General features: G+C 45.0%; 1 protein-coding gene across 1 annotated transcript in view; it reads right to left on the bottom strand.

Annotated features, from left to right (window-relative positions):
* The window catches only part of ATP2A2 (ATPase, Ca++ transporting, cardiac muscle, slow twitch 2), a 66,834-nt gene extending 62,318 nt beyond the window's left edge, over positions 1-4,516 (bottom strand). The window contains exons 1-3 of the mRNA XM_012663446.1: positions 3,835-4,516; positions 3,089-3,106; positions 2,920-3,002 (exon numbers count right to left, since the gene is read on the bottom strand). Coding sequence (XP_012518900.1) covers positions 2,920-3,002; positions 3,089-3,106; positions 3,835-3,952 — 219 coding nt within the window. The 5' untranslated portion in view covers positions 3,953-4,516. The remainder of the gene's footprint in view (positions 1-2,919; positions 3,003-3,088; positions 3,107-3,834) is intronic.
* Between the last annotated feature and the right edge of the window lie 19,158 nt (positions 4,517-23,674).

Here is a 23,674-nt window from a genome sequence, read left to right as displayed (position 1 = left end):
CATGGCCCTTACGCTCATCCCCCTTTGCATCTTTTCTCAAATGTCACCTTCTTCAAGGACTTTTCTGAACACCCTATTTGAGAATTGTACTCCTTATTTCCAAGCCCCCTTGATTTTTCTCAACAGCTCCATCCTCCAGGTTAAGGATCTTTGTCCACTTTGTTTGCTGCTGTAACCCAAGTAACAAGTGCTCAATACCTAATGAAGCAGCAAAGAAGAGGAAAAGTCGGGCAGGCATTCCAGTCAAGCAACCATATGATGTGGTACATTTAAGGCAAAGTTGGTAACCAAGAGGAGGATGGAAAGACAAAATGAAATATTGGGGGAGGGGGGTAACTTGACTGTCAAATTAAGGAATTTCTAATATTCATATGTACCGGGAGATGGAGAAGCTCACTTCATCCAATCCAATCTACTTCTAAAAAAAAAAACATTCTGGCAAATATTACAAATTAAACTTCATCCCTACAGTCACAAGAGTAAAACATTAATGCAGTTTTCTACTTTCTGACACAGTAAAATACTAACTATGGTTAACAGTTTACTACTTAGTTTGATATTTGAAATAAATCACTAATATTCTTTTTAACTTGAGCATGACCTGATGATGCATTAAGTATTCATCATAAGAGCTGTCAATTCTCCAAAAGAACTTGAATATTCTACCATGTTTCTCCTGTCAAGCCAATAGGAATAAACTGGCTACCACAAAAAAGACTCAGTGCTCTTTCTTTTGAAGGATAAAGAAATGAGGAATGAAAAGGTCAAGTACAACGTAGCAGCCGTGCCAACCCTACATGAAGAAAATCAACTGAACAGGTTTCACATCCGTAATTTCTTGGCCAAATAAACCAAAGCAAATTAAGCGAATTCTATAGTAAAAGCACTCCCTGAACACTCACTCTTTTTCTATTTTGCAACCCATAAAATAAAAATGTAACATAGTTCATTTCCTGAGCAATAACTCCAAGTAGTTACCAAAAAGGAACTCCAATTTCAGCTCCAAAATATAGTTCTATAATCTTCTAAAAAGCCAATGTCCTATCTTACAACAAAATTAAAGCATTTTAAAATCCATTCAAAAATGCCTTCAAATTATAAATTCCTAATTACGTCAAAGTTAAAAAAAAATCCACGTACATCAATTCAAAATGCTAATATAAAGTCACTCAAATCGGCCACTCAGAAAGAGACCCTATACAACCCAAATAGCCAACATTTTGTTTATTGTAACATCGGTGGCATTATTTCCAACACTGCTTCAAATTGCAACACAGAATTCAGTAAAAATTTATTTTACCTCTGGTTTGTATACACTAGTCGCCGACCACCTTACTGCATTCCAACATTTAACTGCCAAAGTTGAGACTATTTTGGAATTAATTATGCAGACAGCTTAAATATAAATCTTATATTACCTCCAAATATATCACTTATTTTCCCCCATAGCAATGTATTGAAACTACAGTTAATCAAACAGCTCTACTCATTTATCTTAATTGGTATAAAACAGCAGCCATTTACTGGAGGCAAAATTTTTAAAAATTAATCAAAGACAGACATGTCAGAGATATGAAGCAATTGATTCAGTATGCTGAATGGTTTGCTATCAAAGTCTCAATTTTATTCAATGAAAACCACAGAAAAGATTCTTAGAGAATGAATTATTAATGGCTACATACCACTTGGCTAACACAGTATGATATATTAAAGCCTCATGGCAGAATTTATGTGAAAATTACTCCAAACGTTTACCTCTTGCTACCACTGCTTAAAAGATGGGTATGAAATTAATCCTTCCCTCATCTGAACTAAATTAAATGCCCACTGCTTTAATTCTCAAAATAGCCGTCCATAGTTTGGTTGTCATAAAAACTGAGGTAGATCCCTGGGACTTGCATACATAACAAACACACAAAATTAAATCTTAGAAGCTGTGTCAATTTTGTGAAACTTGACAGTAGTATTGTACTGGGTAAATGCCACTTCCCATAATGGTTTCTATAAAAACAAAATACTGTAATTCAAGAACAAAAGGCATCTCATGCTTTCAGGATTAAGAACATCTGTGTCCTATTCATGACCATTTTTAGGAAAACTACCGAAAAGTCTATTGCCTGAGAAAAAAATGCAACAATACTTAAAGAGAAAAAAATGTTAATAACCTAGAAATATCCTGGCCACCCCCATCACCTTTTTTCTGATGTAGTTCTTTGCATTTCACTAGTTTCTTAGCAACCATACAGGACTCAAGCAGGTAAGCACATAGAGAATAAGAAAAAAAAACACTATGCTGGTTTTTTTTTTCTTTCAAGATCTAGAACCAACTGTACTAAACCTTGTTCTCTCAACCTAGGAATCACCCAAGACAGGGGTCCAATTTAGATAAATATACCACCCTAAAGGTCAGTGACCAAATTTGGTCAACACTGGTGCCATCACTGCCGTCATCATTCTTGTCACTGTCAGGAACAACTGTCACCTTGCCATTACCAGGAAGGGAAAGCAACTGGAATATTCCTTTTGTAAGTTCTATTTACAGACTACAAAGAGCCCAACATCATCTTAGTATGATCTTACAATATAATAACAATGGAAGAACCCAAAACAGAAAAGGCCTCCAGTGAAGAACTTTTTGATGCTAAAATCACAAACCACAAAAATTTGTAAGATCCCTATACATTCCGGAACAATTTCTAACTGCACCATAAATGTCAGGCATCTATTTTCTGAACATGAATGACCTGAAGTGTTTTATTTATAATTTTAAAATATCTAGGTTGTTTTGTTTGATTTTAAACATGTAAATACAGCTTTTATCTCCAAATATGTTTTCAGCCAAGGGACAGCATGATTTCTGATTTATCTATGGTATATTTTCAGCTTTACTGGGGTAAAGGAAATAAATTTTATACTTACAAAAGATATACATGCTGCCAGTAATAAAATTCTAACTAGTAAGTCTTCAAACTGCTCAATCACAAGTTCCAGCAAGGTTTTTCCTGTCAGAAACAAACATATTTGTTGTAATTGTCATCTTAACATCAGCACACAAATGGGGGGGATAGAACACGTTAAGATTACTTACCTTCTTCAGCAGGTAACTCTGTAGAATGCAGAAATTTGCCAGGCAACGTGTCCAGAGAGGTTAAAAAAAAAAAAAAATTAGTATTCTGTTTTTCTAAAAAGAACTGTTAAAATTATGAGCAACAATGTCTTTGAAAAACAGACCTAGTTATATTACCATTCAATTTTTTTTAAAGAAAGCATACAAAACCGGTATCTCAAGAAAAAATGCACTATTTCTTGTAATCAATGGCTTTAGGTTCCAGCCCGAAGAGTAAAATCATTTAGGGCTACTGAAACAAGGAGTCGTTTCAGCTATATCATCACTTCTGCCAGATGTGTAACTTTGGGTAGTACGAGAACCATCAGAGGCTTTCTCAACTACAACAACGCCTTATGAGTCGATTTATGAATCGACTGGGGACGAGAAAATGTCTCGCCGGGCTCAACCCAGCTGCAAGACTCGTCCTTCCTTCCACCTGGGCCGGCTGCTGCTAGACAAGCCGCCGAGCTAGTTGTGCGCCGGGAAGGTCACGGGCTCGAGACGCGAGGAGATCGAGGGGAGAGGAGGCGAGGCGCGGACCCCGGTGCCCCCCGCCTGCAACCTCTCTCCCGCGGGGCCAGCACGCGGGCCCGGCCTGCGCCCGCAGCCGTCGACGGGCGCGGAGCCGAGACCCACGAGGTGGAGCCCGGTCAGCCATCTTCCCTAGCTCTCGCGCCCGCGCCGAGCCGCGCGGGGCCCCGGCAGCCCCGGCGCCGGGCACCTACCGTTGGAGCCCCATTTCTCTTTGAGCTTCTTGACCTGCTCCAGGCTCAGCCCGGTGCTCTCATTGACGCCGAAGTGGCCCAGCACCTCCTCCACCGTCTTTGTGTGCGCGTTCTCCATGGCTTCGGGGGGCCGGACCGGCCTCACCTCCCGTCCCCGCGGCCTCCTGGCCTCGGCCTCGCACTCGGGCCGCGGGCTCGTGCCACCCCGGGCGCCCAGGCGCGGACTGGCTTCTCCCCCTCCTCCTCCTCCGGCCGCTTCCGCCTCGCCGGGCGCTGAATCACCCCGCGCCCCCTCCCCCAGACGACCGCCCCTCTGGCAGCCCGGCCCTGGCTGCCGGGTGGGTGGGGGGGCTCCCGACCCTCCCTCCCCTCGTCAGAAGGGAGGGCCTCCTTCGCCCTCAACCGCCCGCCGGGAGCGCAGGCCGCGGCCCCGAGCCCCCTCCCCGCTCTCCTGAGGTGAATCGCGGCCCCGCCCGGGCCGGAGGAGGGGGCGCACGGCCGACCCCTGAGGGCGGGACGGAGCAAGGGAGGCCAGCCGGCGGGGCAGTGCGGAGCGCGCTCGCCCAGGTCCCTCAGCTCCGCGCCCCCGACAGCGGCGAAGGAAACTGCGGCGGAGGAGAAGGAGGTGGCGTCGGGGACGGCTCCGCGGCGGCTGCTCTAATAGCATTTATCGGCCGCTGCCTCCCCTCTCGCCGCCGCCGCGGCATGTGGACGCCGCTCATTGGCCGAGAGAGCCCAGCGCGGCGCGGGCGGCGCGGCCCCGCCTCCCCCCCCTCCCTCCCGCGCGCCTCTCGCCCACGCCGCCGCGCAGGCTCCGCCCCCTCCCGCGCACCGCCCCCAGGAACCCGGATCGAGGCCGCGCGCGTCGCGCCCGTGCAGTGCGCGCTGCGGCGCCGGGGCCAACCCAGGGGATAGTTGGGTCCGTCTTCTGGCGGTGCGGTTCTCTGGCCCGTCCATCGGCGGACGTGGAGTGAAGGGCTCCCGGTGGGCTCCCTGCTCTCTGCCCCCAGAGACTGACTGCCTTCCGGGGTCTGCTTGGGACCAGGATGGGTGGTTGGAAGGCGAGGCCGAGGAACCTGGGCACAATCCGCGCGGGGCGTCCCTGAAGCGCGCTCGTGCTGGTGTCCTTGGCTCGCCTCTTCGCCCTCGGTCGCCCGGGCCGCGCTTTGCATCCTAATCTGTCTCCTTCAGAGCCCCCCTCAGGAACCGAGAGGAGGAATTCCGCAGTTCCCTTCCCACACAGCCAAAATCCCTCATCTGTCGCCTCAGGAACACCGCATCCCACACCCCCAAGCCCAGAGCTGCTTCGCACGCCAACACCAGCTCTTCCCCGGCGGGTTCTGCGCCCTGACTGAGGGAATCCTTTTCTGCAGGGAGGAGGGAGGAGGTTTTATTTCATTTTTAATAGCCCACACAGCTTTTGATACATGTCTGCATAGAAGTCACAGGTTATGCTACTGTAGCTGCTAAATAGCAGCTAGACTTGTGCTAGGAGGTGCCTCGCTGTGGCATTAAGATGAAGGCTGTTTTATGGACTCCCACCACCCCCAATAGGAGAAAAAAGGACTTTAATTCAAAACTTATTCTTAAACAACAGATAATTTGCTCTGCTTGAGAGGTTTGTGCAAAGCCTAGGTCACAGCAAGATAAAGAGAATTCTGCCAACATAAAGAAATTATACTACTTAACAAGGGGAGGGGACAGTTCATCGAATTCATGAACAGAACGTGAACATATTCACTTCCCAAAGAAAGGCAGCTTAAGTATTAATAAATAGGTTGCACAACGAAGCATTTAGTTCACTCTTGTGTTCAGCAGTAGTGCGCCATCCACATGAGCAAGAGCAGAGCAAAACGTCAGCTCAGTTGTCCCCAATGGCTCAGCCTCACGACTTAAGATAAAGTCCTTCAACAGATGCAAATCATAGTGCATCACCCAGCTGAAAAAAATCAGTCATGCCATTTAATTATTTCCAAGGAGTGGAGGTTGGCATGTAGTTTTGACTGATACTTGGAAAAGGACCAACAAAACCCTACACGAAACAAACAAACAAAAAATTCTAGCGTATGGCAACGCACTGAAAGAAGCAAGGCGCAAACTGGTTAGGTCGCAGGATCAGAGCCTCGTCAGGAGCGGCACGTGACTGCATGGGGGTGTGGTCATAGAGGGCTGGCGGTCCTTTCATCTCTGAGACCAGCTCTGCACCATTTCTTACCGCTTCTTCTGCCTTACCTCACCTCTCTCTTTCAGCATGGATAGAAGCCTTGAAGGCAGGAGGAGGATCGTGACCTTTCTCAACCTGGAAATTGTCTTAGGCATTTGATTTTTGCATCTCTATTCTGTGGCCCAGTCTCTGCTTGGGGTTGTAAGCACCTCTGGTGCAATTCTGAGCTCCTGTAGAAGTTCCTGACCTCAGCCTTTGCACGATTGATTCCGGAATGCTCTTCCCCCAGATCTCCACAGGCCTTGTTCCATCTTTTCATTCAGGTCTCATTTTACTGTCCCCTCCTCAGAGATGTCTTTGCTGGCTATCTAAAGTGGCTACCCTCCCCAGTTCCCCTTCTGTCACATTATTCAGTTTTATTTTCTTCACAGCACTTCTCTCTGATAGTGCATTTTTGTTGAGCTGTTTACCGCCTGTCTCCTAGTGTCTCTTGGAGCACTAGGCTATAAGCTCCATGAGAACAAGGGCTTGTCTGCCTTGTCCATCCTCAGTACAAAGAACGGTCCCTGGTATAAACTCATGTATTGAATGCCTGCTGTTTGAATGAATGAAAGAGTCCCACCATACCCAACCCATCAGTAACTTGCAAAAGTCCTCACCCACAGGAGGGCCTCAGGAAATTTTTGCTGAACTCAAGTTCATTGATTTCCAATTTGTGAAATAGACTAGAAGGCCTCAGAATTACTTGCCTCATGAGAATGGCGGTGACAGTTAGGTTTACAACAAACAGACAAAACCAAAGCTAGACAGCATTATAGGTTTCTCAGAGATGAGTAAGGTGTAAGTTCACACTGGGGTTGTTACCACATTGCCCCTGCCCTCCTAGACTGTTCTTTGCAAGCTATTTACTGCAAGCTAAAATACTCCTTTAAAGTGAAACAGTGTGATTTTTAGCCCAGAATGGGCCCCTTGTACATTATCGTAACAATTATGCTCTTGGTTCCTCAACCTTTTGGTGTCTCTGAAACCTGTTGTTCATAGGTTGCCAAAATGTGTCATAACTCAGCCTTCCAAAGGCAGAAATATCTAGGTTCTCATATGTAGAAAAAAACTTGTGCTCACTTTATTTTATGCGTTATGTTTTACTTGCTTCTTAACAAGGTTCTTAAAAGTAAGAATAGTATTTTTCAGCAAGGATTGCAGTCATATTCAAGCAGTTGAGGATAAAGAGAGAAAAAGAAGAGAAACCATGATTCAGAAGGATGAATGATTTGATCAAAGAACTTCAAAGGCATTAATAAAGGGGGACATTAGCTGCCAAAAGGCAGGTAGTTCAAAAAGCTAGTCAGACAGAAAAGGCCAGTGGAAAAGAGTGACTTGCAGGAGGCCCAGCCAATTTCCCAACCCTCTGCAGCCCTCCTGTAAAGCGATGGAGATGGCAAAAGGCAGTCTGTTCCATATTTGGGCAGCTCTAATCATTAATGCTATCTCATTCTGGGCTGAATCCACCTCCCATTAGCTAACTTCATATATACATTGGTTCTTGTTAGTCCTCTGGAACCACTCTGGATGTGTGAGATCCCTTTGAGTATTTCAAGATATCTATTGTGCTAAAAATCTCTTTTCTCAGTTAAAGAACAGCTCTGTTTCTGAGCTGTTCTCCCCATGGCATGAGTCTGCAATCCCTCAGTATCTTTGTTGTTCAGTTCTAGGGGCGCCTGATACTGAGCACCAAAGTCTGGGCACGATCTTGAAGTGGAGTTTTTCACTGCCCACCTTTGTTCTGGATCCTTTCCCCTGCACATTGCTGATTTCTGTTAACAATCAACTTAAAACTGAGTCCTTTAAATATAAACTGCAATCATGTTAAATCTTCTCATCATGTACTTGCACTGTTGATTTTTTTTTTTTTAATCCAGGCACCAAACTCTGCCTATAATTGAATGTTCTCGTACTCATTTTTGAGAGTCTATTCTGGTCTTTTGGAATCTTCATCTTCAAGCATTTTAGCCATACATTCCAGCTTTGGGTTATATATAAATTTGATAACCATGATTTCTATATCTCTATCCAATATAACTTCTAGACATTCATTCCAGATTGAAAATAACCAATCAACTGGATTTAATTGTTCAACTGTTATAAATCAACTTGACTACAGGTCCCAAAGTCAGTAAAGTGAAAATCTTATAAGGTACTCCCTGCCTCCTTATTTCCCATAATATTTTATTATACAGTGTTGGATACACTTTAGATAGCCAGCAAAGACATCTCTGAGGAGGGGACAGTAAAATGAGACCTGAATGAAAAGATGGAACAAGGCCTGTGGAGATCTGGGGGAAGAGCATTCCGGAATCAATCGTGCAAAGGCTGAGGTCATTCTTCCTTTGGTTGAGCACCTGATGTAGTCAACTTGACTTAAGGGTCATGCTATGTGAAAAATACCCGTTTATGTGCTAGAATCAGAACTGGCATAGTAAGATGCTGACACTGCGATAGTGGTGAGAACTAAGGCTGTCCAACCAAGTCACATCTGTCATCTCTTACTCTGGGACACATGCTTGTTGAGTAGAATGATGGGCAGGATTGTCTGCATTATTTAAATTCTTTGTCATTTAAAGTCACTTGAGGTTATTATGCAGACAGTCTACTGCACTATTATGTAGCCCACATTTCTCCACTTTGTCCTTAAGAACTTACTGAGAGGACTACCATTCAGATACATTGTCTACAACAGTCTCCAAATCCACATTCTAGTGATCCTTTCGTGGAAATGTGTTCACTTGGGCATGGCTTGTGTTACTGAACACACACTGGCCCCTAGTGACCACCAATTCTCTACATGCCCACAAACTATAACTTTAACATCTGAGAATTTGTCAAACTTAACAGATCATCTTTTCTAGAATTTGCCTTCCCCCATGTTGTGCGTTAAATAAGCATTCTTTTGACGGTTGAGTGTTAAAGACCTAACTCCCTTTTTTTTTTTTTTTTTTGAGACAGGGTCTTTCTTGTTCTGTTGCCCAGGCTGGAGTGCAGTGGCATCATCATAGTTCACTGCAGCCTTGAACTCCTGGGCTCAAGCGATCCTCCTGCCAAGTAGCTGGAACTATAGGTATGCGTCATCATGCCCAGCTAATTTTTCTATTTTTTGTAGAGACGGGGTCTCAATATGTTGCTCAGGCTAGTCTTGAACTCCTGGGCTCATCAACTCACTATCTGATGCTTATAAAAAGGAGACTCATTGGAAGTATACTCGAAATTCAGAACAGCCTGATGCAGGTGCTCAAAGTCACTGGGCATCTCTTGGTGCTGTCTCTTTCCTTTGCTTTTTACTCTCAGGCAGGCTCTGTCCAGGTGGCAGACATGGCTCCCAGCATCTCCAGTTTACAATTCATCAGTTTGGCACTTTCGATGGAGAGAAAGACCTTAGATTTTCTCTGGGTCATGCGCCCATCCCTGGAAGCTGAGACTGTGGTCAGTCCCATCTGAATTGCATGCATCCAGAGTGGGGAAGTCGTTCCCTACAGCAATGGTTTTGAAACTTTGACATGTCCCAGCATCACCTGGAGGGCTTCTGAAAATGCCTATTGCTGGGCCCTACCTCCAGAATTCTCATTCAGTAGGTCTGGGGTGGGCCTACTGGATTTGCATTTGCATTTCTAACAAGTTCCAAGGTGATGTTGATGCTGCTAGTTCAGGACCCACACCCTGGAAAACAAGGACCAAGAGGAAAATCCTGGTGCTGTAATCAGAAGAAGGGTCTGCTAATGTTAAATCTTCCAAACAAAATATGTTTACTTCAGAGGAAAGTCAAAGATATAACCGCTTTGCAGGAAGCAGAAATAACTAGCACAGAACACTGGAAACCTTGTTTTGAGGTGCCCTAGATTCTGCCATGGCAGTTTTCAGTTTCATCTGCCATATATCCACACAACCTCCCCTTCAATCCTAAGCTCCTACCACACTGAACCCTTCTCTGTTCTTCTGAGCCTCTGCTCAGGCTGTTCCTTCTGCCTGGATCTGCCTGGCGAACAGCTACCATCCTTCATGACGAAGGCTCGAATTGCAGCTCTCCCTGGAAGTCTTCCTTGATAGTGGCCTTCTCCGTCATTTCCATCCTCACCACCCCAGAAATCAGTTGCCACTGCTTCTGTGTCTTACACGGCACTTTGTATCTTATTCAGCTCTAGTATGGTAACTCCCGTTTTCCTCCTCATTCTCTGGCTGGTGCTTTTCAACCTTCTTTTCATGTGCCTCTTCTACTTAACTTGAAATGTGAAGTGTCCCGGGGCTCAGGACATGGTAGCCTTCCCTACCTACAGTCTTTCCCTGGGCCCACTGCTTTACACCCCACCTACGTATTGATGACATGCACATTTGTGTGTCCAGACTCCCATATCCAGCGGCGGACCTGCCATCTCCACTTGACTGGGTCATGGACTCACGTGCGAGGGTGACAGGAGGGGGGCTGGTATTGGTGGTCACCTCACTCTGAAAAGTGAGCCAAGGATAAAATGGAACCATTTGAATATTCAGAGCCAAGAAGAGCAGCATTTTGGACAGAGGGAATTGCAAATGGGCAAATGCACATATGAATAACACTCTTTCTTTCTTTCATAGCACTTATCACCCTAAATCACTTGCTTATTGTCTTCTTCCCCCAGATTACAAACTCCGGGAGAACAGGGATCACATGCACTTAAAAGGCGCACAGTAAAAAAATGAGTGCATGATGATTATTTGCATTGAGGACCTTGAGTGCTCCTTTATTTGCTTTGTGTTCCCAGAGTCTAGCTCAGTGCCAGGCATGCAGCATACGCTCAGTCAACATCTACCAAATTAACTAGTGAAGCCCGGTACTTCCTTTGCAATTACTGCTCTGAAAAAAAAAATGGTTGCCATCTTAAAAAAAGAAGAAGAAATAAAGACGAGAAACCCATATAGCAGTGCCAAGCAAAGTACTGTGGAATGGTTCTCAAAACCATAGCTCCCTGATGGGATAATGTAGTTTAAATATAGCAGCTATTTTTCCCTCCAGTCGGTTTGTTCTTTGATTTTTGTGGAAAGATTTCAAAAGTTCTTCTCAGCTGCCCTTCTTCCTCACCCCCCAAGGTGCTTAGACCTTAAACAGTGAAATACTTAAAATGCAGAGATGACATGGCCTCCTGAGCCTACTAGAAAAATGAAGAGTGATTAAATGCAATTTAAATTTTAAATGATGAGATTCTCTGATTCTCCCTTCCCTGCCCGGTGCCAGGGTGTTGCTCTGCAGTAGTGGTAGCAGCCTGGAGCAGGTCGAGTTTCAGTCTGGCAGAAATCCAAGGATGGTGCATGCAGTGGATAGGGTTGCTGTGGACAAATTCCTAGAATAGGATCTTTGTTCCCAAGCTGACCAGCTCGCTCCCTTGATGTCCCACAATAGGAAAAAAAGGGGGGGGGGTGGAGGTATGTTTAGGTCTCTGATTGTGATCCTGCTGTAGTTACCTGATAGTTCACAAAAGATCCCAGGAGGTTGGCTGCCCTCCCAAGTCACCTTGTGATTCTCTTCTGATTTCGGAGCGAGGGAGTGAGGGGGACACTGTGTATCCTAAGAGAAGCATGTCTGACATGCCCGATCCATTCCATCTGGGAGGACGCATCACGAGCCCCATCTGGCTCCAGCGTTCTGCTGAGGCTGAGGCTGGCGGTCCATGGCAGCACACCCCGCCTGCTCCGTCCCTCCAAGCCCGCTCGTCTTTCATCTTCCCCTGAAAGAAGCAGCTCACAGCTTCCCCCAGTTGCAAGACTTCCCCTCACTCCCTAGCCCTTGCCTTCTCTGCAATCCCCTCTGCTCCTTCTCCAACCACGGCTTCGCTCCCAGCCCTCTGCAGATGTGAGGTCCCTTGTGAAAGTCCAGTTCTTTCACCTGATCCTCCTGCACCGCCCACAGCATGTCCTGATTTGGAGACAGATACACCCATTGTAAGGTCCTGTCCTGTGTCTCACATGCTGGAGTCCAGAGGTACAAGACCACTGTTCCCCTTCTCTTCGCTGCTCCCCATCTCAAATGGTGGTAGAGACATGGCCTCTTGTTTGGCCTTGGAGCTTAACATTTAAATATTCTCAGGTGGGTCCAATGTGCATGGGTGGGGGATGGGTGGAGTATAAGAAAGCAGAGGCTTGGCTGGGGACGTTTGCAAACACTAGACGTTTCTCTTCCATGACTCATCAGAGGAGAGCAGTCCTCCCTCTTCCTGGAATGCAGCAAACCCTCGGCCAACTCCTACCCCCACCCAATCCCCAAAAATAAAACAACCCACACCTAGAGCTTTGTCCTCAGAAATCAGATTTCCCCAAAGATCTAACATGGCAACTTGAGGAGGGGAGTTAGGATTCTCTAACCTGAGGAGAGGGGGCAGGGGCTGCAGTCACAGCACATGTGTCCCTAGGGTGGGTCTTTTCCACAAAGTGCCTTCACCCCTTTCCCCTTCCCTAACCTTCTTGTTATACTTAGTAGCTTCCTAATATAAAACCTGGGATAGACAACCTCTGGACCATTCCAGCAAGGTTGGATTTCATTGCTACATAAAAGCGTTCTAGAAAAAAATAGGCTGATGCAGATAAAAAGGAAGGAAAAGAGATAAAACAGAAGACGCCATTTATTAGACATATACTTGCCATGCATACATTTACTTTTCACACGTTGTCTCATTCCATCGTCAGGACAAGGTAGGTGTCGTTATCGTTCCTATTTTTCCAGATACCGAAAGCTGATTCTCAAAGAGGTTAAGCCATTTGCTGAAGTCACACAACTAGAAACCACTATTCAGTAAACATTGTTGGGAATAGAAGATTATTTGTATGGAGAAGAATTAGCTTGGATCCATTCCTTACACCATGAAATGCAATAAATTTCCTATGGGAAAGAGAGTTAAACATTAGGAAAAAGAAAATCTGTAAAGCAACTAAAAGAAGCAACAAAAGCATATAGATTTGGAGGAGAGAGAAATTTCTCAGTATTTCAGATATAGAAACACTTTAAATCTGCATAATAAAATGTTATAAAACAAACGGAAGGAATATATACATGAAGTTTTAGAAATAAACTAGATGTTTCCTGAAAAATCTTTTAATGCTAGGAATCTGTGATTCTGTAGAAGCACTCAAAGAGAGATACATACACGCAAAGATTTTGATTGTACCAAATATTTCCTTGGCTGGTCCTTGGACCAGTTTAATTTCCTGATCCCCGCAGAATGAGTTCAAAGAGCACACGAGGAACTCCTCTTCTACCAGTAATGTTTTATTTCTAAATGGTGGGTATATGGGTGTTTATTATAATACTATTGTACTTTTTTCTGTGCCTTAATTATATCTTAATTTTAAAAAGAGGGAAAATATGAAACCTCTATATACTCAATAATGTTAATAGATGTGTTTGTTGTTGCAACATTAAACCAAGTGGTTATGTTTTAGGAGGGCTGGGCCTACTCCCCACCGTGATAAGGGAAGAGGATCTTTCTGAGTCCCATTGAAGTGTGGCCCTCTCCAGGGTGGGGAAGGGACAGCTGTTTCATTCCCAGCATGTGGCGCTGAGAAAGAGAGGCAAAGCAGGATTACAGCCACTGAAAGCTGCACGAGGAGGCTTCCGCCACCAGAATGCAGTGACCTGAGCTGGAATTCTGCCAGGACAGTGGGATTAACTTCCCAAGTGCTGGCCAAAAAGGGCCCCGGGATTTTTATTTTTATTCGTTTTCCATTACAACCGCACGGCAACGCAAACAAGCCCCACAACAACGTGAGCCACCGAGAGTCATTTTCCTTTGCTGGGTGCCATCTCAATGCCCACACATCTTGCTGACCTCATTGTACAGAAGTTTTAAAATTGAAAGTTTGATTACTTACTTCCCTACCAACAATAATGGGAGAAAGGCATTATGATTGCCCAATTAAAGCAGGGTGCTTTAAAGGGGAAATAAAACAAGAGGTGAAGAGCCCATTGTGCCCAGGAATAATAATTGAATGAGAAGTCAGTGGAAATCCAAGAAAGGATGGGTCTAGCTCCCCTAGTCCCCCAAAAGAAGGGCCCAAAAGCACAGAGATTGGATAAAATCTGACTGCAGGCAACTAAATGTCAATTAAAAAGAGTTAGGTGAGGAGGGAAGGGAAAGGGCTTAGTATTATACTTTAGAGCCAAACTTCAGACTCATGATAATCCTCAGAGAGGATTTTCCACATGTCACACAGTAGGTGGGATTCGTCCTGTTCTTCCAGCTACATGATTCAATGTCATCACAGTCTTCAAAACATCACTCTTAGAAATTGTGGAAAAATAAATTCAGAGAACTGCAGCCACCAGGTGATGGCTGTATGATCTTAGGCAAGGCATTTAACCTGTGACTCTATTTTCTTATGCACAAGCCTGGTAGAAGGAGTAGAGAGACGAAGCACACACTTTTACCTTAGGCTGATCTTAAGGCCCAGCCCTCCTAAAACATAAAGCATCGGGTTTAATCTCACGACAACAAACACAGCCATTAACGTTATTGAGGACATAGAGGCTTCATATCCTCCCTCTTTTTTTTTTAGTGAGATACATGTCAGGTGTAGAAAAAAGCACAATAATATTATTATACAATAAACACCCATACATCCACCATTTAGAAATAATTGGTGTGCATTATGGGTACAGCAGGAGTTCCTCAGGTGCTCTCTGAACTCATTCTCCTCCTTCCCCAGTGGTAACCTCTGTCCTGAACTTGGGGTTTATCAGTCTCATGAATATTTTTATTGTTTTACTACAGCTATATAGATCCATAAACAGTGATGAAACTGTATTGTTTTGCATTTTTCTGATTTTGCACAAACCTCACTGATTCTGTATATATCCTGCATCTTGCTCTTTTTACTCACCATTGTGGGGTTTTTTTTAGGTTCATTCTCATAGATACACATATGTAGCTCCAGTGACTTCCTTTTCGTTGCTTTATAGTTACATATATATTTAAAATAAACAAGTAAAACAACACAGAAAAAGCTGAAATTCTCATTGTTCCCTTCCCTTGTGTCTCTCTTACAAGTAGTTTACAATGTTAGGTTTCCCATATAAAATCAAAGATGAAATTTCACTTTATCTTTCATCCCCAAAACACTTTATTCAGCTCTGTTTGTTTTTTTGGTTTTTTTTTCTGCTTCCAAGATTGATGGGACTTCTTTTAGGGCTGCCAAATTTTACATTATAGGTGCCTGTGGATAGCGTGTCTGGTTTGCGCTGTGGAGAATTTACCCTCCTGTGATAATAAGTCCCACCCTCTCTCTCTCCCCACCTGTGAAGGCTGCCCCTACCTTAAAGACAGGGGAGGCCACTTTGCCATGGGTCTGGCACTGTGGGGATATCGGCGGATGACCATTTCTCAATTGTCAGACTTTTGATAGAGCTTTAATATTAAAAAAGAATCAACTGGCCGGGCGCGGTGGCTCATGCCTGTAATCTTAGCTCTCTGGGAGGCCGAGGCAGGTGGATTGTTTGAGCTCAGGAGTTCGAGACCAGCCTGAGCAAGAGCGAGACCCCGTCTCTACTAAAAATAGAAAGAAATTAATCGGACAACTAAAAATATATAGAAAAAAATTAGCTGGGCGTGGTGGCGCATGCCTGTAGTCCCAGCTACTCAGGAGGCTGAGGCAGAAGGATCGCTTGAGCCCAGGAGTTTGAGGTTGCTGTGAGCTAGGCTGACACTACAGCACTCTAGCCCGGGCAACAGAGTGAGACTCTGTCTCAAAAAAAAAAAAAAAAAGAATCAAGCAAAACCGGTAGGTCAGCAGGAATTTTTCATGCACCTACCTCTCTCTCCCATTTCCCGTTAGGAATATTGCAGGTATATTGTTCTTAAAGACAGAATGGTGTGAATGCCCAGACATCTGCATATCAACCTTCCTTTTGGCCCTTCCCCTGAGCTACCTCAATCATTCCAAAACTTTAGTTGGCCTGATAGAGTTACTGTATAGGGCGATTGTTTACACTAAATCACATATATTGTATTTTGTTGGCAATCCAAGGGACTTTCAAGGGTTGTGTTGTGTTGTTTGTTTTTGAGATGTGCTCTTGCTATATCGCCCACGTTAGTCTCAAATTCCTGGGCTCCCAGTGGCTGGGACTACAGGCACAGGCCATCGTGCCCAGCTAATTTAAAAATGTTTTTACAGACAAGGTTCAAGGGTTGTTTTGACTGTAGTTAATTTTCACCTTAGTCATCATATATGATGTAATTCCTTTGGAGTAAGTTTTCAATAAATTCTAATTATTACTATTGTTATTGCTGGAGAGGTGAAGTGGATAGCTGATTTGCAAAAATATTAGAAGAACGAAATCAGTTTGGGGTATTGTGGAAAATGGCCGATGTGTGTAAAGATGACCTTTTGGGTCTTCCAGATAGTATGTTCTGGGTGAACCAGGTGTCCTGATGAGTTTGGGGAGGGGAGCCTGCCAAGACATACATGTGGGGTACTTACGCCGCAGACAGGCTTCCACCCCAAGATTTTCTTTTTGTTTGAGATAGTCTCACTCTGTCACCCTGGCTAGAGTGCAGTGGTGTCATCATAGCTCACTGCAACCTCAAACTGCTGGGCTCAAGCAATCCTCTTGCCTCAGCCTCCGGAGTAGCTGGGACTTCAGATGTGTGTCATCATGCCCAGCTAAGTAGAGACGGAATCTTGCTCTTACTCAGGCTGGTCTCTAACGCCTGACCTCAAGTGATCCTCCTGCCTCGGCCTCCCAGTGGTTCACAGGTTGAGCCATTGCACCTGCCTCACCCCAAGATTCATTGCTGAGGCAACCCATGTGTAATTAGATTCACTTCCCTCCCTTTTCTTGTGGTCAAAAACACATAATATAAAATTTACCATTTTAACCTTTTTTTTTCCAAGACAGGGTCTCACTCTGTTGTCTGGGCTACAGGGCAGTGGAATCATCAGAGCTCACTGCAACCTCCAACTCCTGGGCTCAAGCAATCCTCTGGCATTGGCCTCCCAAAGTGCTAGGATTACAGGCACGAGCCACCACGCCCGGCCTTACCATTTTTAAATTTATAGTATAGTAGTGTCAATTATATGCACATTGTTGCGCAACTGATCTCTTGAACTTTTTCATCTTGCAAAAGTGAAACTATATATCCACTGAACAACTCCCCTTTTCCCTCTCCCTCCAGCCCCTGGCAACCACCATTTCACTTTGTTTCTAGGAGTCTGACTACTTTAGATACCTCCTGTAAGTGGAATCATGCAGTATTTATTTGTCTTTTTGTGACTGGTTTATGTTACTAAGTAAGATGTCTTCAAGTTTCAACCATGTTGTAGCATATGACAGGGTTTCCTTCATTAAGGGTGAATAGTATTTCATTGTGTATATATATCCCATTTTCTTTATCCATTCATCTGTTGATAAACATTTAGGTTGCTTCCACCTCTCAGCTACTGTGAATAGTTCTGCAGTGAACATAAGAGTGCATATATATCTTTGATATATTGATTTCATTTCCTTTGGATATATATTCAGTAGTGGGATTGCTGGATCATATGGTAATTCTATTTTTAATTTTTTTTTCTTTTAGAGATGGAGTATCATTCTGTCACCCAGGCTGGAGTACAGTGGTGTGATCATAGCTCACCCCAAACTCCAGGGCTCAAGTCATCCTACCACCTCAGCCTCCCGAGTAGCTGGGACCACAGGCATGAGCCAATATGCCTGGCTAATTTTTAAATTTTTGTAGAGACAGGGTCTTGTTATGTTGCCCAGGTTGGTCTTAAGCTCTTGACCTCAAGTGATCCTCCTGCCTCGGCCTCCCAAAGTGCTGGGTTTACAGGCATGAGCCACCACACCCTGTTTATTTTTAACTTTTTGAGGAACCTCTGTATTGTTTTACATTCCCACCAATGGTGGTGCCCACCTCCTTTGTTACGCTGTCTTGCCCCTAAGTTTTACGCCCCCCTCCGTTTGGCAAGCCCACCTTTCTCCTCTGCTCTCTGTCCTGTGATTCGACTCTGGCTACACTGGGCACTCTGGGCTCTGGCAGCTCCACCATGTCCAGCCCCCGTGGCCAGGCCTCCAAGGGTGATTCCAGATGAAGCAGGTCTCGGGTGCAGGACCCAAGTTCCCAGTGACGGAACCCTCTCAGATTCCATACCAGCTATTTTTCACTTTCTAAAACTGGGAAGCATTGCCACTTGTTTCTTATTTTCCTCCTCTTTCTTCTAAGGAGGGAGATGTAACTGTCAGACGGAGTCTGTCGACCTCATTCTGTCATTCTGTTTTTGAGTCCACTAAAAAGGATAAAACTGGTGCTCAGAGGCCCAAGTGCTCAGAATCTAAACTGTTTGTAGAAACTTGTTGGTTCTCTTGCTCCTCAGGGGTTACCTGTGGCTCTCAGGTTCAACAGCACTGAGGGTAGGCCCAGAGTCGTGCACAATTCAGTTCTCAAGTCACAGAAGATGTAGTGCTTGCTCAGATCTTCCCTTTACACGCCACGTTAGACCAGAAAGTTAGAGTCTGTTTCTTTTCTTGACAGCCTCCCCACCAACAAGCGAGCTGGCTCACTGCTGGTCCTGAGCTGGTGAGTCCTGAATCATCTTCTACCCAGGGACAGTCCAGACCTGCAGCTTCCTTCCCACCTGTGCCTGTCTCATTCTGCTTCAGCCACAGATTTGATCTGTTAGTGTCCAGAGGTCCACCTCAGGCTTGTGGGGGAGGGTGGCAGGTATGGAGGGAGACACAAAGACCTTCAAACATGATTCTTGCCCGCTGGAACTTCACCTTCTGGTTTCAGTGATGGATAGCGTTGAAGACAGGGGAGAATGAAAAGGTTCTAAAAATTCTGTTCTACCTCTCAGCCCAAGAATTCTTGAGCCAAGTACTTACTGAGGCTATGTCTGCTGGAAACATGGGCAGGCTGAAACCTGTTTCAATGAAACTGACCTAGTCTGAGTCAACCTTAGAAAAATGAGGTGTCAACCCTAAAGGGGGTTCATGAACCTAATTTACCTCTGTGGATCCTAAGGTTCTATCAAAAAGACATCCAGCTGAGGAACTGGGAATAGAGAAAGATAATGGGATCTTTATTTCCATTGACCTTTACCTTCATAAGAAGGCAATAATACATTTATTGGGTCTTTTTTGCCCTTAATCTTCTCCCATCTTGGTTTATGCTATACACCATCCTGGCAGCTTAATATGTTTTAATAGATTTTATTACAGAAATCCTCAAACATGACAAAAGTGGGGAAAAACAGTACAATAACCCCCTATTTCCCACTGCCTGGCTTCAACAATTACGAACATTTCTTCAGTCATTTCACGTCTTTCCTCACAGCCTATAACTGTGCTTCCCAAGCTTCAGCCTTCCCTGTACGTACTTGTCTCATGATTTTTGCTGTATCAAAAATGTTTGTACCACCTTTCTGTTATTTATGTTAGATTTTTTTCTTTCCATCAGTACATATTTTTAAGCTTAAATAAATATATTTTATAAGGAAACATCATTTAATTATGATGAAAAGAAAACCAGAATCACTTACCATATATAGAAAATCATTGTAAAAATGAATACAATAAAAATAAATGCATAAATTCAGTGAAAACATTATGAAATACTGTCACATCCTGTTGAATACCAGCTTCTGTTTGTTTTGTTAAAAGAGGGAGGTCATCAGCAAATGTTAGAGATGTTAAAAATCATGCCAAACTGAGACTTTCTCCCCAAGTTAATCAGGATTTAGAGAGTTTAAACAGGAGTAGTGTTTCCCTTGCGTAATCCAATGTTATTTTAATACCATGCTCCTGTACCTCCCAAAGTCACCCAGTGTGCCATTTTTTCTCAGACCTCTAGTGAAGTGAGTCTCACGTTTTGGGAAACCCCGTGGATCCCATTTTCTCTTTTGACTCTCGTTTCTGATTCACACCTGCGATGCTCAGTTTTGTGTGTCAGCTTGCTCGGCTGTCCCCTCTAGTTGTTCAATCAAACACTGATCTAGTTGCTGCTCTGTAGGTATTTTATAGATGTGGTTAACATTCATAATCAGCTGGCTTTACGTAAATGAGTTTATTCTGGATGATCTAGGTGGGCCTGATCCAATCGGTTGAGTGACATCAAGAACAGAGAGCTGAGGCTTCCCTGGAGAAGAAATTCTGCTGGGGGCCGGCGCGGTGGCTCACGCCTGTAATCCTAGCACTCTGGGAGGCCGATGCGGGCAGATTGTTTGAGCTCAGGAGTTTGAAACCAGCCTGAGCAAGAGCTAGACCCCGTCTCTACTAAAAAAAAAAACAAAAAAAAAAAAAAAAATAGAAAGAAACTAATTGGACAACTAAAAATATATAGAAAAAATTAGCCGGGCATGGTGGCATATGCCTGTAGTCCCAGCTACTCGGGAGGCTGAGGCAGGAGGATTGCTTGAGCCCAGGAGTTTGAGGTTGCTGTGAGCTAGGATGACGCCAGGGCACTCACTCTAGCCAGGGCAACAGAATGGAAAAATAAACAAACAAACAAACAAACAAATAAATAAATAAAAGAAATTCTGCTGGGGACGGCAGCTTCGGTTCCTGCCTGGGAGCTTCCAGTCTGCCCTTCCTGACAGCCTCCCCTAAGGATTTAGGATTTTCCTAGCTGGCCCTCACAATCATGTAAGCCAATTCTTTGCAATAAATCTCTTAGTATGTATCTCCTACTGGTTCTGTTTCTCCAGTAGAACCCTGCCTGACTCAGTACCCTATACATGTGTTCTGTAGCAGCTAAATGATCTGGCAATTCCTAAATGTGCCAGCTGCATTTCACATCTGTGCTTTTGCTTGTTCCTTACCCCCTGCAGGAATGTCTGTTTCCAAGAGGCCACTGTTGAAGTCTCACATCTTGCCTTCATGGTCCACCTCGAGTAGCTGTCTCCAGGAAGCCGTCCTGGCTGCCTTGGAAACCCTCCTCTGAATTCACATAATGCTGTGGCTGACCACTTACTTGGCCTTCAGCCCACCTTTATCTTGCTGACCCCTTAAGGGTCAGAACCATGGCTTCTCCATCTGTATTTCTTTAATTCTAACTTCTGCTCTACCCAGAGAACATGCTCTTGTTGATGACATGACTGAAGCTCCACCAGGATAAGCATAAGTGGAGTGCCATCTTTAGCTCTCTGATGCATTTCATAACTCCTGTCCCTTCACAAGCACCAACATTTTCATGATGTGGAACACCCTCCCACACCCCTGGTGGGCTGGGACATGAGACATGCTAGAATAACAGAAGGGGACTCATAGTAGGGAATAGAGTTGAAGACACTATCTTTTTTTTTTTTTTTTTTTTTTTGAGATAGAGTCTCACTCTTTTGCCCGGGCTAGAGTGAGTGCCATGGCATCAGCCTAGCTCACAGCAACCTCAAACTCCTGGGCTCAAGCGATCCTCCTGCCTCAGCCTCCCGAGTAGCTGGGACTACAGGCATATGCCACCATGCCCAGCTAGTTTTTTCTACATATTTTTAGTTGTCCAATTAATTTCTTTCTAATTTTAGTAGAGATGGGGTCTCGCTCTTGCTCAGGCTGGTTTCGAACTCCTGAGCTCAAACAATCCGCCCGTCTCGGCCTCCCAGAGAGCTAGGATTACAGGCGTGAGCCACCGCGCCTGGCCATGAAGACACTATCTTGATGTAAAAACACACAGGAGTTACGCATATCAAGAGTCTGAGTGGCTAATGTACCTTGCCCACTATATTGCCAAAAAAGTGGATGTTCTCAAAGGACTCTTTTGATCATTGAATGATAGCGTATTTAAAGTCATTGAGTACAATGCTTAGCACATGGTAAGCACTCAGTAACAAAGGGAAAAGGAGGGAAAAGAATGCCCAGATGAGCAAGCAGGCATGTCATCTTGCTGCCATAAATACTACGAGCTTTTCTAAAGCTGTAATATTATTCTTCCTCTTACTGGTCAGGTTGCATTCTGAAGAAACAAACAAAAAAAAAATCTAAAGCCTAAAGGGTTAAATACTGAAAAAAAAACCTTTGCAACTGTATCAATTAGTGGGGTAGATATTGTAGGTGATGTTTAGATCAGCAACTAAGACTGAGAGGTTTAAGAGGCCTCTGACCCAGCATTGAGGGAATTTGCCAGACTCACTAAACTTGAACTTATCTTCTCACAGCTCCTTAGAGCTCAGAGTACCGCGCTCAAAGTCCAGGGCCTGCGCACGCATGGGTGGAGTCTAGCAGGAGACCCTAAATAAACCTGAGATCTAAACAGGTTAAACCCTCAGTGCACGGTCAAGCCGTAAAACCGTCTTGCCCACCACGCACACTGGGGACTGTGAGGAAAATGTCTCTAAACTTGGCACTTTGTGGAGGGGGTGAAAATCTCCCCTGAGAATTTGTAATTACATGATATTCTTCATTTGGGTTTGCAGCTTCAAAATGTATAAACTGGGCCGGGCGCGGTGGCTCACGCCTGTAATCCTAGCACTCTCAGAGGCCGAGGCATTGTTTGAGCTCAGGAGTTCGAGACCAGCCTGAGCAAGAGCGAGACCCCGTCTCTACTAAAAATAGAAATAAATTAATCGGACAACTAAAAATATATAGAAAAAATTAGCCGGGCATGGTGGCACATGCCTGCAGTCCCAGCTACTTGGGAGGCTGAGGCAGAAGGATTGCTTGAGCCCAGGAATTTGAGGTTGCTGTGAGCTAGGCTGACGCCACGGCACTCTAGCCCGGGCAAAAGAGTGAGACTCTGTCTCAAAAAAAAAAAAAAAATGTATAAACTGAGAAGATCAGAAAACCCTCTCAGACCCACTCAGTGCTCTTTGGTCTCCTCCATCTTTGGGAAGATTTTTCCTTCCTACTTCTTTGTCTCTTCCAAATGCTTTGAGACAAGGAGAAATTCACTAGGCAGTGCCACAAATTAAAATCTCAAAATACAAAAAAAAAGAGCCCGAGGAAAGGTCTTGCTGTCCAGTCCTGAAGCCAGACTTCCACCGTCTCCACTTCCCTACCCTGCAGGGCTCTGAAGTCCTGTCTGCTCCCATCTAGGGAAAACCTGATGGAATTGAATGTCCGACACCCGGACCAAAGATCGAAGAGAAAGAAAGACCTTAAGTGGAGGAGGAGGGCAAATGGGGGCTAGTTGGGCTGAGGAAAGAGCATAGAGCTTAGGAAGAGCACAGTGGGAGGTATGGCCTGATCGGAAGTGCCTCCGAAGGGAGGCATTAGGTGGTCCTGGAGCAGCAGGCGAGGCAGGGTGACTGCAGGGCAGGAGCCGCACCCAAGGGGAACGCAGGCCATCCATCCAGGTAGGCGGCTGGACTAACCAGCTAGCACCTGCGTCCCCTCAGCACGGGGCTGCACCTTCTGGCCGTCCACTGCCCCAGGCAGAAGATGGGGGTCACACACCCTGTTGGAGATGACGGTGCATCCCTCCCTGGCTCAGTGGATCACAGGGCTCTTCAAAGACGGGCGGCCTCGTCAGAAACCCAGCAGGCAGGGCCCATGCCGCCTCAGCCAGGGGCTCATGAGAAAGCGAGTTTCTTTTTCTGGCCTCCATCCCATTCTCACCTCCCCTGAGAAACAAAAGGAATTTAAGTTTTCTGGGAAGGGAAAGCAGAGGGCACCGGCCTGTTGGCTCTAGCTTGGTTACTTCCTGAGTAAAACTATATGATCTCCAGAAAGGCCTGAGA

Source organism: Propithecus coquereli, unplaced genomic scaffold (assembly GCF_000956105.1).
Source record: "Propithecus coquereli isolate 6110/MARCELLA unplaced genomic scaffold, Pcoq_1.0 Scaffold81, whole genome shotgun sequence".
Taxonomy (NCBI): domain Eukaryota; kingdom Metazoa; phylum Chordata; class Mammalia; order Primates; family Indriidae; genus Propithecus; species Propithecus coquereli.
This window is presented reverse-complemented; position numbering and strand designations above follow the sequence as displayed.